Here is a 15,846-nt window from a genome sequence, read left to right as displayed (position 1 = left end):
GTAAATTAGCTTGGAGAAATTTTTGCGTTTGTAGTAGTGTATGGTCAGCAAATAAAAAAAAACAACATTTTATTTTTAGTTTTTATTCAAGTATATAATATTAATATTATTAATATTTTATTAGTTCCAAACATTACAAGCAGTGCCGATTTTTACTTCAGTGAAGACGTGTATGAATTAGGTGTTCTCCGGCCAAAAATGTAAACCACGGTAAAAGTGAAACTGTTCGAACGGTTCCGAACACTGCTTTGTGTAGCCTAATCTCAGGGACTACTGGTCTGATTTGAAAAATTATTTCGTTGTTGGATAGCCCATTTATCGAGGAAGGCTATAGGCTAATATATAACAGAAACGGAGCCACTGTGAAACCGCGGGGCACAGCTAGTCTTCTTTATAATCTCTAAGTAAATACCAATCTACAAAATACAGATAAAATATAATCAATTCAGGATTTACTACAACTCTATAAAGGCAACCAGGTGCGCACGTCACATCGCTACAATTTACTGGTTCCCTTGAAATTGCTATTCACTCTATTCGAAACATTGTAATTATTTTAGCTCCAAATCAATTTACAGTTGAATAAATTTCTCAGTGCATTTGGAAATTGTCACTACATAGTAACTAATATTCGAAGACTACGTATTATAATGTGATTTATAAGTATCTATCTTGAAGGATTGAAGTTATATCTTTAGTTGTTAAAACACAAAAAACTGTTTAAACTATCTTTAAAAAATTTAAGCTTATTCTCTGAAACGTCCAATCCGATTTCTCTAGAAAAAAGAGAGCATAGAGCACTTCAGGCAAAGTAATGACCATAATGTTTTATACTTTTTAAACAACAAGAATAATAATATACCTATTCATCAATGCGTTGCCCTTTTTTTCAATAAAAAGGGGAGACTAAACAAAGTTACGTGAATAATTATTGTACTACGATTCTACGCAACCTAATTAATGTAGTCAATTGATAACAAATCATGGCCTGTCAGTATGACCAGTAATAAAGTAATGCTGTCGAACTGATGTATTGTAGGCATTATTTAACTTTGACAAATGAACAAAGGGTAAGGAAATCTTTAGAGTTAAGTGTGCATTGTGCATTTAATAATAAATTGTAGAGTACTTACTAATCTTACATTAATAATTGCTTGTTATTTGCCTTTAATTTATGTTTATTTATAGGAACAATCTAAACAAATAAATTTATCTGTGTGTGTGTGTGTGTGTTCGTGTATGTGTGGGTGTGTATGGTTTTTTAACTGTACTGTCTGCATGTGTGTGTGTGTATGAAGCGATTTTTCCGATGTATTAAATGAAATTGGATTGTTAAACATAAAGGCAATGTTTTAGTTTCTAGTTCAAAATAAGTTTAATATACTCTGTGTAGTTACATTTTACAGTAGTATCAATATCATCGCTGCATTACTGTTTCGACGATCGATCATTCTCGAAGTCAGACCTCGGCGGAAGCCTTCCATTTCCTAGTTTTAACGAACTTTGACTTGAAAACCACCAGCGATTCTTAAACGAGAAATTTTAACAGGAATTTTATGCAACTAGCCGCTCGTTTCTGACTTTGCATAGGCTGGTATGGGATTAAAAATAAATCCCATTTTAACAAGCTTACATTTGCCTTTACCTGTATGTTTATATATACGTAAGCGTGTGTTTTTTTTTTTTCATTTTTAAACTATTTTATTCATGGCATGATAACGATATAATATAATGTACTAACGATAGAATTGTAAAAATTGACGTGGTTATTCTTGCAATTTAATCCGTAATAAAAAGTGGTTGCTATAAATTTATATTGTGTAGGCGTACACATAATAAAACTTTACCCACATAGTACAATTATATCGACCGACCCGCGAAGGCGCAAAAAAAACCGAAATTTACTTATTAATAATTTATTGTAAAAAAATTACATGATAAATTATTCCTAACTTAAACTATGTCCCTCCCGTTCAATGTTGGAACAAAGAGTGCTCGTCGTCCACGGCGGGGCAGCTACAGCGTCGCGGTGGCGATGATTGCCGCAACACTCTCTGGAATCGCAGGTGTGCGCGATGTCGCAATTGCTAACAGGTGCAAGTCCTTCTTGGGTGGCCCCATGCATCCTCTAATAGTTAAGGCGTGTATACACAGTACATAACACCTCCCTCCTGAAGTTCAGCGATTATTGGCGGGCAAGGGTCGTTAATATCGCTGAAATTTCACACTCCGCCGATTGATGTTCTATTTCTTCTTTTTGATTACCATGAACACTCGTAGTTTTAGGCTTTGATGTACGCACTCTCCGTACGACGTACCATGTCACTAGGGCAACTGCACTCGTTATTAATATAACATATATCGGTATTATGGAAGGCTGCATATAGAGAATCTCGTATCCGTTGTTGGTACTGATAGGCATTTCCATTGATATAGCTCTGTTACTAGCGTGTAATTTATCCAAATTTATCGAATTCAACTTCAGAACTTCTTCATCTGTATTGTAAGGTGGTGCCTCGGGAGAGGATTGAAACACTAGGACTGCCAAATGAATACTGTATATTTGATATAAAAGATGCCTTATTAAATAGATACAAAACTAGGTTACACGTGTTAGGTATATAGTTAATATTATTATAGTTAGTACTTATATCTAAATTTAAGCACTAGGTACATCTCATCTCCACCGCAATAAAAAAAATAAAATAAACAGTAACAATTTATTTTATTTTAGCTTACTTATGTTCATACAGTACAATGTCCTATTATCATAATTATTTCCATTACAAACTAAATAGTACATAATATAATAAACGTTTTGACAAAATTATTAGGTAATCGGTTCAAAATACATTTTGGTTCTGTTTTTATGAATAACATAGTTTTTATTATCTTTAAGTATTTCTACATTGGGTGAACATTCCCTTACTACTTTATATGGACCTAAATATATGTTTTGAAACTTATTGCCTGTTTCATTTTTTATTAAAATTAAATCATTCGGTTTATAAGTAACCGGATTAATATTACGATCATACTTTTCTTTTCTTTTCAATTTACTAGATATAAGATTTTCTCTCGCCTCTTTTTGTGACGTCTGTATTCTAAATTTGAGTTCTAAAGGATAATTATCAAAATTGTACAAAGGCTCAACTTGTGCAGATCGCAAATTTGATGGTAAATTACATTTCTTACCGAACACCAACTCATAGGGAGTAAACTTGGTCTCTGTGTGTACCGCAGTGTTATAGGAAAAACACCAAAATGGAAGCCACGTGCTCCAAGCTTCTGGGTGATTTCCTGTCTGTATTCGCAAGTAGTTACCCAATTGTTTGTGCGAATTCTCCAAGGCACCGATACTTTGATGGTGATATGCGGTTGACTGCAGCTTGTTAATATGCAAAAGTTTACAAACCTCTTTCATTGTGTCCGATAAAAACTCCGTACCTCTGTCTGTAGCAATTTCCTTCGGGATACCATACCTGAGAATCCAATTGTTAACAAAGTTCCTAGCTACTTCACTCGACCTTTTTGACGTTAATGGATAAGCCTCGATGTACTTACTCAACTCACATTGTATAGTTAAAATGTATACGTAATTATCGTAATCTCTATCTAACGGTCCTACAATATCTAAATATATTTTCTCCAACGCCGAACTTGCCGTTGAGCTTATCGTCATAGGCTCCTTAGTATAGTGTGAGGAATGTTTTTGTTTTTGACATTTATCACACCTTTTTATAAATTCTACAACATCAGCTTCTAATCTTGGCCAAAAATAATATTTCTTTATGTTATTTACCATTCGTCTTATGCCAGCATGTCCACTTGTAGGTAATATGTGAAAATCATTTAAAATTACACGCTGATCGTCTTTATTACTTATTCTCTTTGTTCCCCTTAAAATACATACACGTGGTCCGGACCAATTACTTATGTTATCTATCTCATTTATTAACTTTTCCACAAATATATTATTTTTCTCCGATTTGATGAAGTATACTTCTTTAATATTTATTTTCCTACAAAATATATCTAGCTCTCTCACAAATTCGCCTGGCGATAATTGCGATCGAGAAGCTAAATTAATAAAAATAGTATTCATTGAGGGTACATAACTCAAACATCCCTTCTCATACGTTATCTCTTTCATTTTACGATATCGATTTAATTCATAAGCGCTTATGAAACGTAACTCCGTGAAATATTTCGGTTTACTATGTATTTCTACAACTTTTGGTTGATCAGGCCAATCGTTCTTAGAAATAATAGCATCCCGTTGTTGTCTAGCCAACTGACCACGCGTCATTACATTCATCACCGTTTCATTCATCTCTTTCAATTCCTCGGAAGTTAAATGCAAACGTGAAAGTGCATCCGCGGCCGAATTATTCTTCCCTTTCAAATATTCAATTACAAAGTCGTACTCCTCTAACGTTAATCTAAATTTAATTAAACGACTAGATGGATCTCGCATTCCAAACAAATACATTAATGGCTTATGGTCAGTCTGAATTTTGAATGTCCTTCCATACAAATATGGACGAAAATGCTTTACAGCCCATACAATCGCAAGCAATTCCTTTTCAATAGTCGGATACCTTTTTTCTGCTTTATTTAGACTACGACTAGCATACGCTACAGGCCTACCGTCGCTATTACACAAAACTGCACCTACGCCGTATCCTGATGCATCTGTTTGTAGAATAAATTGATTAGACTCTGAAAAATCAGGATATTGTAATACAGGATGGGATATTAAATTTTGTTTCAATAATTCAAATGATTTTTGGCATTCTTTATCCCATTTGAAAGTTACATTTTTCCGACACAAACTATTTAACGCATACGCTTTTGTTGCAAAATTAGGAATAAATTTCCTGTAATAGTTCACAAAGGCAACGAATCTTTTGACTTCATCGACTTTAGTAGGAACCGGGTAGTTTTTAACAATCTCTATTTTATCCGAATCTGGTATAACACCCTCTGCTGATACAATATGACCCAAGTAAAGCAGTTCCTTCTGTAAGAAAATACACTTTTGCGGATTTAACTTTAGATTGACTTTTCGTAATCTTTCAAAAATAGACTGTAAATTTTTGATATGACTAGATAAGTCCCTACTAAAACAGACTAGATCGTCCTGGTACACTAAGCATTTTTCATATGTTAACCCTGTCATCGCCATAGTCATCATGCGCGAAAATGAACTAGGGCTGGTCTTTAAGCCCATAGGCATTCTAGTCATCTGAAACTGTCCCGAACAAAAAGCAGTATACTTGCGACTGTCTGGGTCCAAGCTCACATTATAATAGCCTTGATGTAAATCTAAATGAGAAAAATACATGCAACCGGATAAAGAATCTAAAATTTCCGTTATATTTGGAAGAGGAAATTTATCATCATGTATACTGTTATTTAGTTTTCTGTAATCTATAACCAAACGCCACTTTTTGTTTCCACTTTGGTCACATTTCTTTGGCACTAACAAAATTGGACTGGACCATTCACTTTGACATGGTTCAATAATATTTTCTTTTAACATTTGATCAATTTGGTTATTAATTTCATTTTTCAATGCATGAGGCAATCGATAAGGTTTTGAAAAAATTGGCTGAATATCTGGTTTTACTTTAATTGAGTGTTGATAAATATCAGTGGTTGATAATTTGTCTCCTTCCAAATAAAATATATCGGGATACTTAGCACATAAACTTTCTATATTAATTTTTTCTTCTTTATTTAAGTTACTTAAATTCAACTTTGAAAATAATGTTTTAACTCGCGATGCATTTTTCTCAATTTTATCAAAGCTACAAATATTATATTCCTTCAAATTTTGTATATCAAGTTTAATTTCAGACAAAGTTATATCTTTCGAGGTCGAATTCAAAATTCGGACTGGTATTTTACCATCAATTGGATGTACTATCATACTCGCAATAAATACGCCCTCACACAACTCTTTCGTACATACCAAACATTCCTCTGTTAAACTAGTATTAATAAAATGAATCGACTCTGACCTAGCAGGTAACGATAATAAATTACTACACGAGTCTAATAATTGCAAAGATATTTGTTTAGATTCACTAATCCATAGTGACAGATTATTATGTTTCATATCAATGACCGCTCCATACTTTCCTAAAAAGTCCTGCCCTAGAATACCGTGCGACTTACAAGGCAAGGTGTCAAATACATAAAACTTATGACTAATACACTGCCCGTGTATCGTCAACTGTAAACATACATATCCGATAGCCTGTACCTTTCCACCTATCCCATTTATTGTAATATTTTCTTTGTTAATTGGGATGTCAAAATCTAAAACATGTTTATATTTAATAGCCGAAATTGAGGCTCCCGTATCTATAAGCCAATTAAATACGTGACTGTTTTTATAAAATAACTCTATGTAATAACTACTATCGCTAGCTAAAATACTATATGTTATAGGCACGAAAAAACTCATTTTCAGTTTCTAAATTCTGAGTGGATGAACTCGATTGAGGCTGTGACTCGTCAGTCACTGCTGTACGAATCTGTCCTCTGAATGGTCTACGACCCCTAAAATAATGATTATTAAAAGTTCTACCTCGATATGACGCTCTACCCCGGGGCGCTCCCCGTGGCTGCGATTGAGGCTGCTGGAACCATTGTCTGGTGCTGGTAGGCGGCTGTCGCCAGTTGTTGCCTCGCCAACGATTATTATTGTTGTACGCACCTCTTGGAGTGTTCTGATGAGAAGGCGGCCTGGAAGTGTTTTTAAAGAAACGATTATTATTATGTCTTAGTGTTAACACTTCAGCGGTTGAACTTGAGCCTGAAACGTCCTCGTCGATTGCGGCTTGAATCGCATCTTTCAAATATTCAAATCTCTGCGCCGTAATAATGGTGCCAATCCTACGGTTTCTCAATCCGTCACTAAATTGCCGAATTGCCTGTTTTTCATTTATTGATTTTAACATATTAAACTTTTCCTCATTGCCTTCGGATTGAGAAATTGTAAGTTCAACGAATAATTCGGATAAAGTTTTTCCGAACGCATCAATAGACGCGTCATTTTGCTTACAATTTAAAAATTGTTTTTGCAAAGCACTCGTAGACTTTTTAGGTAAAAGAAGCATTTTCATATCATTTAAAAGATTTTGAACAGTATCGTACTTTGTTTGTAATTTTAGCCTAGCAGATTGCGACAAACGGCTTTTCAAAACAAAAGATATCAAATGCGACTGTGACTCATCATTTAGAACCGAACTATAGTATTCAATTCCATCGATAAGTTGTCGTAAATTAGACAATTCATCATTCATTACTGGCAATAAGCTCAAAGCTACTTTTAGGTCAAATTTATCCATTGTTGAAGAACTCTTAAAATTCTCTGAAATTTGACACAATTCAGTAATTTCCGCAAATAATTTCTTCAAATCCTCACAATATTTTTTAAAAACAATAAGCTCATCCTCTCCTAAGCTTTGCTTATCCAAACTACCTATGTAGTTGTTATATTTTGTAATGACACATTTAGCTTCGCCTAGTTTTGTTTGTAATATTTTACCCTGTCGTCTAGAAGGTCCTATTTTAATTAAATATGTTCTAATAGCTAGCAAATCATCACATAATTTCTTTAAAAATATTGCCATAGAGTTTAACAGTACATAATATAATTAATGATAATAAAAATATATTAACATACCTGAATAGAATTGAAGACCTCGTTTCTCAGCATATTTTAACAATAACTGTAAAATTTATTATAAAATACAAGTAAGTATACACATTACACTATGTTAGAATAATATTTTTAACTACATTTGATTATAATTTTTGTCATCTTTTATATTTAGGTTACATGACATACATGACTTTTAATACCTATCTATTCGATAACATACACATTTTTTTTTTTTATATAGTAAATAATACTATACGCTTAGAGTCCACTAAATATAATGTTTATCAACTTTGCCGAATTTTCACGAAAACACTTACACGCTCACATTACACTTATTATTAAATATTTGTTTGCTTTTTTTTTTCACTTTTACATCACTACACTTCGTTCTCGTTCTCGCCGATTTTCAAGTCGGGGTACGCCTGGCGCCGTCGAAACGAAAAACGACGCTCCCTGCTGCTATTCGCAACCTCCTGTCGTATCCACCTTAAGTGGCATTTTCTGTATATTTTGAATACTCCATAAATAATACCCAAAGTCAAGCAGATTACTATTATATATAGCAATATATTTGATGTCTTCAAATAGTTTTCAAAATTGTCAACTGGCGCACTATTCGTGCCCCCTGCCGAATTTTGCGCTATAACTATGTAGTCTTCCTTGGACTGCTGCTTCCCCATTTTTTGAAGCTCACACTTGCGTTGCCTCCAACAGATTTTAATATACTCATTTTTAATACTTTAATTTGCTCGGGCCGAGAACACACAGTACCATATATGTAAATCGGCGACGCGGCGGCCGGTGTCAAAATACACGCGCGCGTGCACCAACTTTAGGCAGGGTCGCCATGTAAGGTGGTGCCTCGGGAGAGGATTGAAACACTAGGACTGCCAAATGAATACTGTATATTTGATATAAAAGATGCCTTATTAAATAGATACAAAACTAGGTTACACGTGTTAGGTATATAGTTAATATTATTATAGTTAGTACTTATATCTAAATTTAAGCACTAGGTACATCTCAGTATTATATTGGCTGGAATCTGGCAGGTTTGCAATTTTCATTATCTGTCCTTTGATATGATCTTCTCGATTGACTATCTTGAAAGCCTCCGTTTGTAGAATGCAGTTTTTGGGTATTGTGGCTAAGTAGCTTCCTTTAATGACGTCATATTGATCTTGCGAGCATGATAGGTGAATTTTTGATGGCTTGGGGAAACTGATGACGTAGTGGGCGTCGTCTAATTTTTCTAGTGCGGGTGCTCCGAGTTCCACAGGCGTGAAGAGACAAGATGCGACGACTCGTTGCGTGGTAATAAGGTGATACACGCAGTCATTTTTGGATCGATGATGGTTCAGCTTGTCCTCACATAGATACTCTAGGCCAGACTTCGGGCATTCTGCCTCCATGTACATAAAATCCTCGTCGTGAATTGCCACAAAAGGATAGGGTGGAATTAGGACTTTACTATCTTTATTAGGAACTATGGATAATTTAAATAATTCAAAGGTAGCAGGAAGGACAACCGGGAACATAAAAACTATAACTATATTTCTATTACTATAATAATAGCCTAGTTTAACTAAATCAAAATATTCTCTATAATTAACTTGAGGGATTTGATCCTTGCCATAAAATTTGTTTAACTTATTTAACATTTCTTTTAGTGAATTTGAATTGAACATAAGATGATGCGTACTTTTCGCACGAATAAAACCTAATAAATTTTCTAATCTATGTAATTCCTCAGATATATCATCAATGTTATCTGATAAAATTGCAACGCGTTGAATTAAATCGATGTATATAGTAATGTTTGAATTATTGGCCTTTAAATCTTTTATAGCTATTTCAATTTTTTCCTGATTTTTAATTAAGTTGTTTAAAATATCAGATTGTTGGTTTATCCAATCTTTACTGAGGCTTATATGATTATTCATTTCTGTGACCAATCTATTTTCGTTATTTTGTAATAATTTAATTGCGGTATCATATTTAATTGCATCCGTATAGTCTAGGTTACCAGAAATACTTTTTATTACTGAACCTAAACCATCTATGAGACCTCTCTTTTTGCGATTGGGTTCAAAAGTTTCTAACTGATTTGATAATTTAATAATCTTATAATGTAAGTGTTCGATATGTGAATTATATAGCGAAAATAATCTATCGTGCAAATTAGGTGTTAATGAATTTAATTGATCCTTTACTATGGTTATACTATCGCGAATATCTTTTAAATTAATAATTTGCAAAAATGAATGATAATGAGTGACAATTCTTGCAGTTCCAATATTAAATGGTAATATACCCGGTCCATCATCCAAGCTACTCAGGGTGGGATCCTCCGCTTGAATCAGGCACAGGATCAGAGGAAGGATTCTGTAACAATTTAGGTACCCTCTTAAACCTAAATTTAGCAACAGCGCCATATTTTTTCTTAGTATAGATATGAATAGGTAAATCAGCCGGTACATCTGTTATAGGGATATCTAGAATTGGGTTCTTCGCGTCAGTATGAACTGTGACGGTGTCGGAATTTGCTTTAAGAGTATCTGATTTCGAATGTGCAGTAATCTTAATTGAATTGGAATGACCACTAATTGTATCTGAACTTCTTTTTATTAATGAAGGTTTTGTCTCTGTTGGATTAACCGCTAAAGAATCTGTTTCCTCATTATTAATTTGAATTCGCGATAAAGCATCGGCGTTACAATTTTGTTTTCCCTGCTTATAAATTACGGTGTAATCGTATTCGCTAAGTTTGAGCCTCCAACGTGTGAGACGGGAATTAGGTTCCTTTAAATTCATGACCCATTGAAGGGGTCTATGATCAGTTATAATTTTAAACTTACGGCCAAAAAGGTAAGGGCGGAAATACTTCGTTGCCCAGACAATTGCTAATAGCTCCTTCTCAATCGTGCTATAATTAATTTCGCTACTATTAAGTGTACGTGAAGCGTACGCAATTGGTTTATCGGAACCAACGGGGCCTTGAGAGAGTACAGCACCGATAGCTAAATTCGACGCGTCAGTTGTAAGAATAAATTCTTTATTGAAATCAGGATACTGAAGAATTGGATCGTTCATTAATAATGTTTTACACCTATTGAAACATTCAATGTAATCTTTAGAAAATGTTATCTTTGAACCTTTTTTTAAGCATTGTGTCATGGGTTTCGTGATTTTAGCGAAATCTGGTATGAATTTCCTATAATAACCTAATAGACCTAGAAATCGTTTAATGTCGGTTGGAGTTTTCGGAAGAGGATACTTTTGGATGGCAGATATCTTATCTGGGTTAGGCTTTATCCCATCTTTGCTAATAATGTGACCTAGATACGCGGTTTCAAGTTTAAGAAATTCCGATTTATCCATCTGTATTTTAAAGTTGGATTCACGCAATCTCTGAAACACTTTCCCAAGATTAACGATATGCTCCTGTAAAGAAGTGCTAAACACTATTATTTCATCCAGGTAGACTAGACAAATAGAATTTTGCAATTCTCTCAGTACATTATCCATAACTCTTTGAAAAGTAGACGGACTGTTCTTTAGACCCATGGGCATTCTTAAGAATTCAAAATGACCATGTTCTACACTAAAAGCAGTTTTTGGAATGTCAGCCGGGTTCATTTCCACTTGATAAAACCCACTTGCTAAATCTAACGTTGTGAAGTATTGACAGTTACCCAATTTACGTAAGACATCTGTAATATTAGGAATCGGATATTTTTCATCCAAAGTTTTCTCATTTAACTTTCTAAAATCAACAACTAAACGCCATTTAACTTTGCCGGATGCATCTGCCTTTTTAGGTACCACCCAAATAGGAGAGCTCCATGCTGAATCTGATGGTCTAATAATACCCTGTTCTAACATCTTACTTATCTGATTTTGTACTTCCTGCCTATGAATAAATGGATAGCGATAACTTTTCGTATAAACCGGTATTTCATCCTTAGTTCTAATAGAATGTTTAATTTTATTCGTAAATGTTAAGTTTTCTCCTTCTATATAAAATACGTCCGCATACTGTGTACATAATGACTCTAAATTTAAACGTTCCTCATTATTTAAGTGATCAGTACGCAAGCGAGATAATACCTGTTTCACACGGTCGGACGAACGTTTGGTGCGCGTGTACTCGTTATTATAAACCTCGGCACATACTGGTCGATCCATTGAAAAAATTACATCATTACGGGTTGGATTAGAAATTTCCACGATAGCGCGATTGCTCCTCGCCTTCGTTAAACATTCAGAAATATGACAATTACATATAATTTGTTCCGGTATAATAGCGTCTCCATTCTCAACATCTACGGGTAATCTAACTAATTTACTACTTCCTGCGGGTATGACGTCCTCATAAAGATTAGCGTTCCGTGAGTCATATACTAATAACCGATTCGTTGCATTGCAAGTATTTAAAGTTTTAGTTTTATAATTTATTGATGCTTCCCATTTATCTAACAAATCTGAACCTATTAAGCCGTCGAAATAATTGTGAAATTTATAAACGAAAAATGTGATATCGTCAGGGTCATTAAATTCAGGAAAACTAGGTAATGTTATAGAATAATTATTACGTGTTACAGCATGGACATTACTTACTTCAAAGGGGTCATAATTAAGAGTAACGTCAGGAAAATATCTCTGTACTGCATCAGGGCTAAGAAAAGATTGGTTAGCTCCAGTATCAATTAACAATTTAAGTGGAGGATTATGAATTTGAATATAAGGAAGTTGACGTTGCGTGTGTAGATTTAATTCTATTTTGGTTTTTCTAATTTTTGGTGGATTCTGAAAATCCTGATCGTGTTCTGAACGTACGTCACACGTTTCATCAGAATTTTCAGGTGCGTCTGTCTGTTCGTAATGTACATAAGGTTCATATTCCGTACAGTAATATTCATTATTATAATAGTCATCCTCATAAGGATATAAATCGGTACAGTAATAATCTTCATCTAGATATTCATTATGATTCATCTCCCTAGTCTTAAAATAATTACTCGGGGGTGGATTACCAAATTTTGACCAATCATGAGCGCGTGCAAAAGGTGTCGGTGGTAAAGTCTTTGTCACGTAATGGCTAACGCCACTCATAGGATGCGGTTTCGGTTGCGCGGGATGTTTAGGCTGTAATCTGAACGTATTGCTCTGCGGGTTATAGTTAGGGGGTGCAGCGCGGAAAATTTGCATAGTACGAGTTGGACGTGCTGGTCCTTGCGGTTGATTAAAATTTCGATTAAAATTTAGTGGCTTAAATTGCGGTTTAAACGAATGTATAGGCTGTAGTTTAGAAGATATAGGTTCACTAAAATCATTATGTCTATAAAACGGTTCATGCGAGTACGGCATTCTAAAAGGTACGTGGGGTTTCCTATCAAAAGCTTCATTACGTTGTTGAAGGTATAAAGTGCTTTGTTCTTCATTAACGTATTCTAATGCCTTTTCAATGGTTGCGGGGCGCATGCAACGTATGCGTGAGCCTAACGGATCTCTTAAACCACGTAGGAAAGCCTGTAGTGTTAATTTTTGATACAGGTCCCTTTTTGCCTCACGAGTAGTAACGACTGTTTCATGTAATGCTATATACGTCATTATGGTACTAAAAAGATGCTGACATCTTTCATAGAACTCTTGAGGAGAGCTACGACCTTGTGTTAATAATGCTAAATCGTTATAAAGGGCGGTCTCATCTCTATGGTCAGAAAAGTTATTAACTAATACGCTTCTAATACCGTGCCAAGTAGTAGGTATACCATTTGCATTAATAACTCGGGCTGCGGGCCCAGTAACTTTATTTAAAATACCATTACATAACGCGGCAGTTTTTAAAGTATTTCCGGGATCTTTATCTATAAATTCCTCAGCTAATTGGTCACTTAAATGTATAAATCTTGTTAAAACGTTAACATTACCATCGAATTCTGGTAAAAGTCTAAGCGCATTAAAAATTTTATCCAAATCTGACATTTTAAATATCTGTATTACCTATATAAAATATATTAAATTTAATTAAATTTATTTACTTCGTTAAACTAATATAAAAATTAATAATCTTTACCTAATATATTTGAATTATAAAATGAATTAATTAGTAAAATTCGAAAATTAATCAATTCGTAATTAATTAATATTTAAATTTATTAATCTTTTATCAACCTAATATCTATATATTTGAATTTTACAAATTGATTTTGTAAAATTCTACAATTAATTCTCGATGAATTAATATATTTTAAGCCTACGCACTACAGTTCCTCGGTTCCCGTGAATGGGTAATCTAGGAAAACTTACAATCTAGGAGTGGCAAGACACTAAGAGAATTAGTGTACTTACAGGATTTTCATTTCGGCCTTTCCTGCAGTATCAATGTTTGGATACCCTTCGCGTTGCGGCGGCCAACGGTGTAGGTTCTGGATCCCCGTCGTCGTCCCTCCGATGGAATAGCGATACTCGATGCTTGTAGTTTCGCGTTCCGAGAGACGGCTCTCAAGGATTATCCACAAGACTGCGCCAATTATATCGACCGACCCGCGAAGGCGCAAAAAAAACCGAAATTTACTTATTAATAATTTATTGTAAAAAAATTACATGATAAATTATTCCTAACTTAAACTATGTCCCTCCCGTTCAATGTTGGAACAAAGAGTGCTCGTCGTCCACGGCGGGGCAGCTACAGCGTCGCGGTGGCGATGATTGCCGCAACACTCTCTGGAATCGCAGGTGTGCGCGATGTCGCAATTGCTAACAGGTGCAAGTCCTTCTTGGGTGGCCCCATGCATCCTCTAATAGTTAAGGCGTGTATACACAGTACATAACAGTACTATTTAAAAAAATGTTTTAAATAATAACAAAACAATAACAAAAATAAAAACAAGAAAACAAGAAAACACTGCTTAAATAATTAATACGTGCATACAATCTAGTTAATCACGCAGAGAAGTACCAGGGCGTCAGAAACAAGGGGAGCTTTGAAAGACCTCGTTCCACTTACGGCACTTTTATGCATTTATTTTGTTTAATTGCTAATTCTCATGCTCGCTGTTAATCTGGTATTTAATGGATTTTTCTTTATTATTTTCATCTATTCTTGGCTCATCTTTCATTATTTAAACTCGTATAAACGTAAATGGTTTAAGTGTTTTACTTATCTCTATATGTATTATGTATACTACAGAGTATCGCCAAATGTGTTGCTAGGCGTAAAACTCAAGAACGGCTCGACCAATTCGATTATTTTTTGACGTTTTTGTTAAGGCATAAGGAAAGTTCTTATGAAGAGAACACAAAAAGAGACAATAAGGCAGAAGAACGTCTGCTGAGGATAGCTAGTTAAAAATAATTAATTCAAACAACTTTAACTCTCATCTTCTTTAACGAACAAAGAAAAGAAGTAACCATTTACTTCTTTTCTTTGTTCGTTAAGGTTACAGTTATTTTTATTGTTATCTAATATCATTATAATATTATGTTGAATGTTAATGAAATCTCAAATCTATAAATTATTAGAACATAAACGTGAAAATATGTTATATGTATAATATCCATTCATAATATAATATATTACATATAAAGGCTTACTAGTTATTACGTATTACAATATTTATCTTTCTCAAAACATCTAATTAATAATGTACAGAGCACATCAAACATTTTCATGCTCTATTTCCCCGTTAGCTTCACTATATTTTCCTTTAAATATATAAAGGAATAAACGTTTCCAATCTAATATATTTTCTATCAAGAACTATCTTCTTATATATAAAAATGAATCGCAAAATGTGTTGGTAAGCGCATAACTCAAGAACGACTGAACCGATTTCTATAATTCTTTTTTTATTATATTCCTTGAAGTACGAGGATGGTCCTTATGTAGAGAAAACGTAAACATGTACCACGGGCGAAGCCGGGGCGGAGCGCTAGTCTTATATATAAAAATGAATCGCAAAATGTGTTGGTAAGAGCATAACTCGAGAACGGCTGAACCGATTTCGATAATTCTTTTTTTATTATATTACTTGAAGTACGAGGATGGTTCTTATGTAGAGAAAACGTAAATATGTACCACGGGCGAAGCCGGGGCGGACCGCTAGTTATATATAAATACACGGTTCGTTTGAAAATCAATGTAAAAGATAAGGCCACCTTTG

At 34.3% G+C, this 15,846-nt stretch overlaps 1 protein-coding gene across 1 annotated transcript; it reads right to left on the bottom strand.

The window, feature by feature from the left end:
• Positions 1–2,185: 2,185 nt before the first annotated feature.
• On the bottom strand, positions 2,186–14,510 carry LOC149477564 (uncharacterized). The gene is made up of 7 exons (XM_089711054.1): positions 14,033–14,510; positions 8,699–10,063; positions 6,599–6,756; positions 5,135–5,328; positions 4,837–5,023; positions 4,219–4,431; positions 2,186–2,541 (listed from the first exon to the last, which is right to left on the bottom strand). Exons 1-7 carry the CDS (start codon positions 14,041–14,043, stop codon positions 2,186–2,188), a joined length of 2,484 nt encoding a protein of 827 aa, XP_089567180.1. The 5' UTR covers positions 14,044–14,510.
• Positions 14,511–15,846: the final 1,336 nt, after the last annotated feature.

Source organism: Colias philodice, chromosome 25 (genome assembly GCF_061535455.1).
Source record: "Colias philodice isolate Cphi_HAF_F1 chromosome 25, ilColPhil1 Martin Lab GWU primary, whole genome shotgun sequence".
In the NCBI taxonomy this organism is placed as follows: domain Eukaryota; kingdom Metazoa; phylum Arthropoda; class Insecta; order Lepidoptera; family Pieridae; genus Colias; species Colias philodice.
Note: the sequence above shows the minus strand (reverse complement) of the source record. Positions and strands in the feature narration are given on the sequence as shown.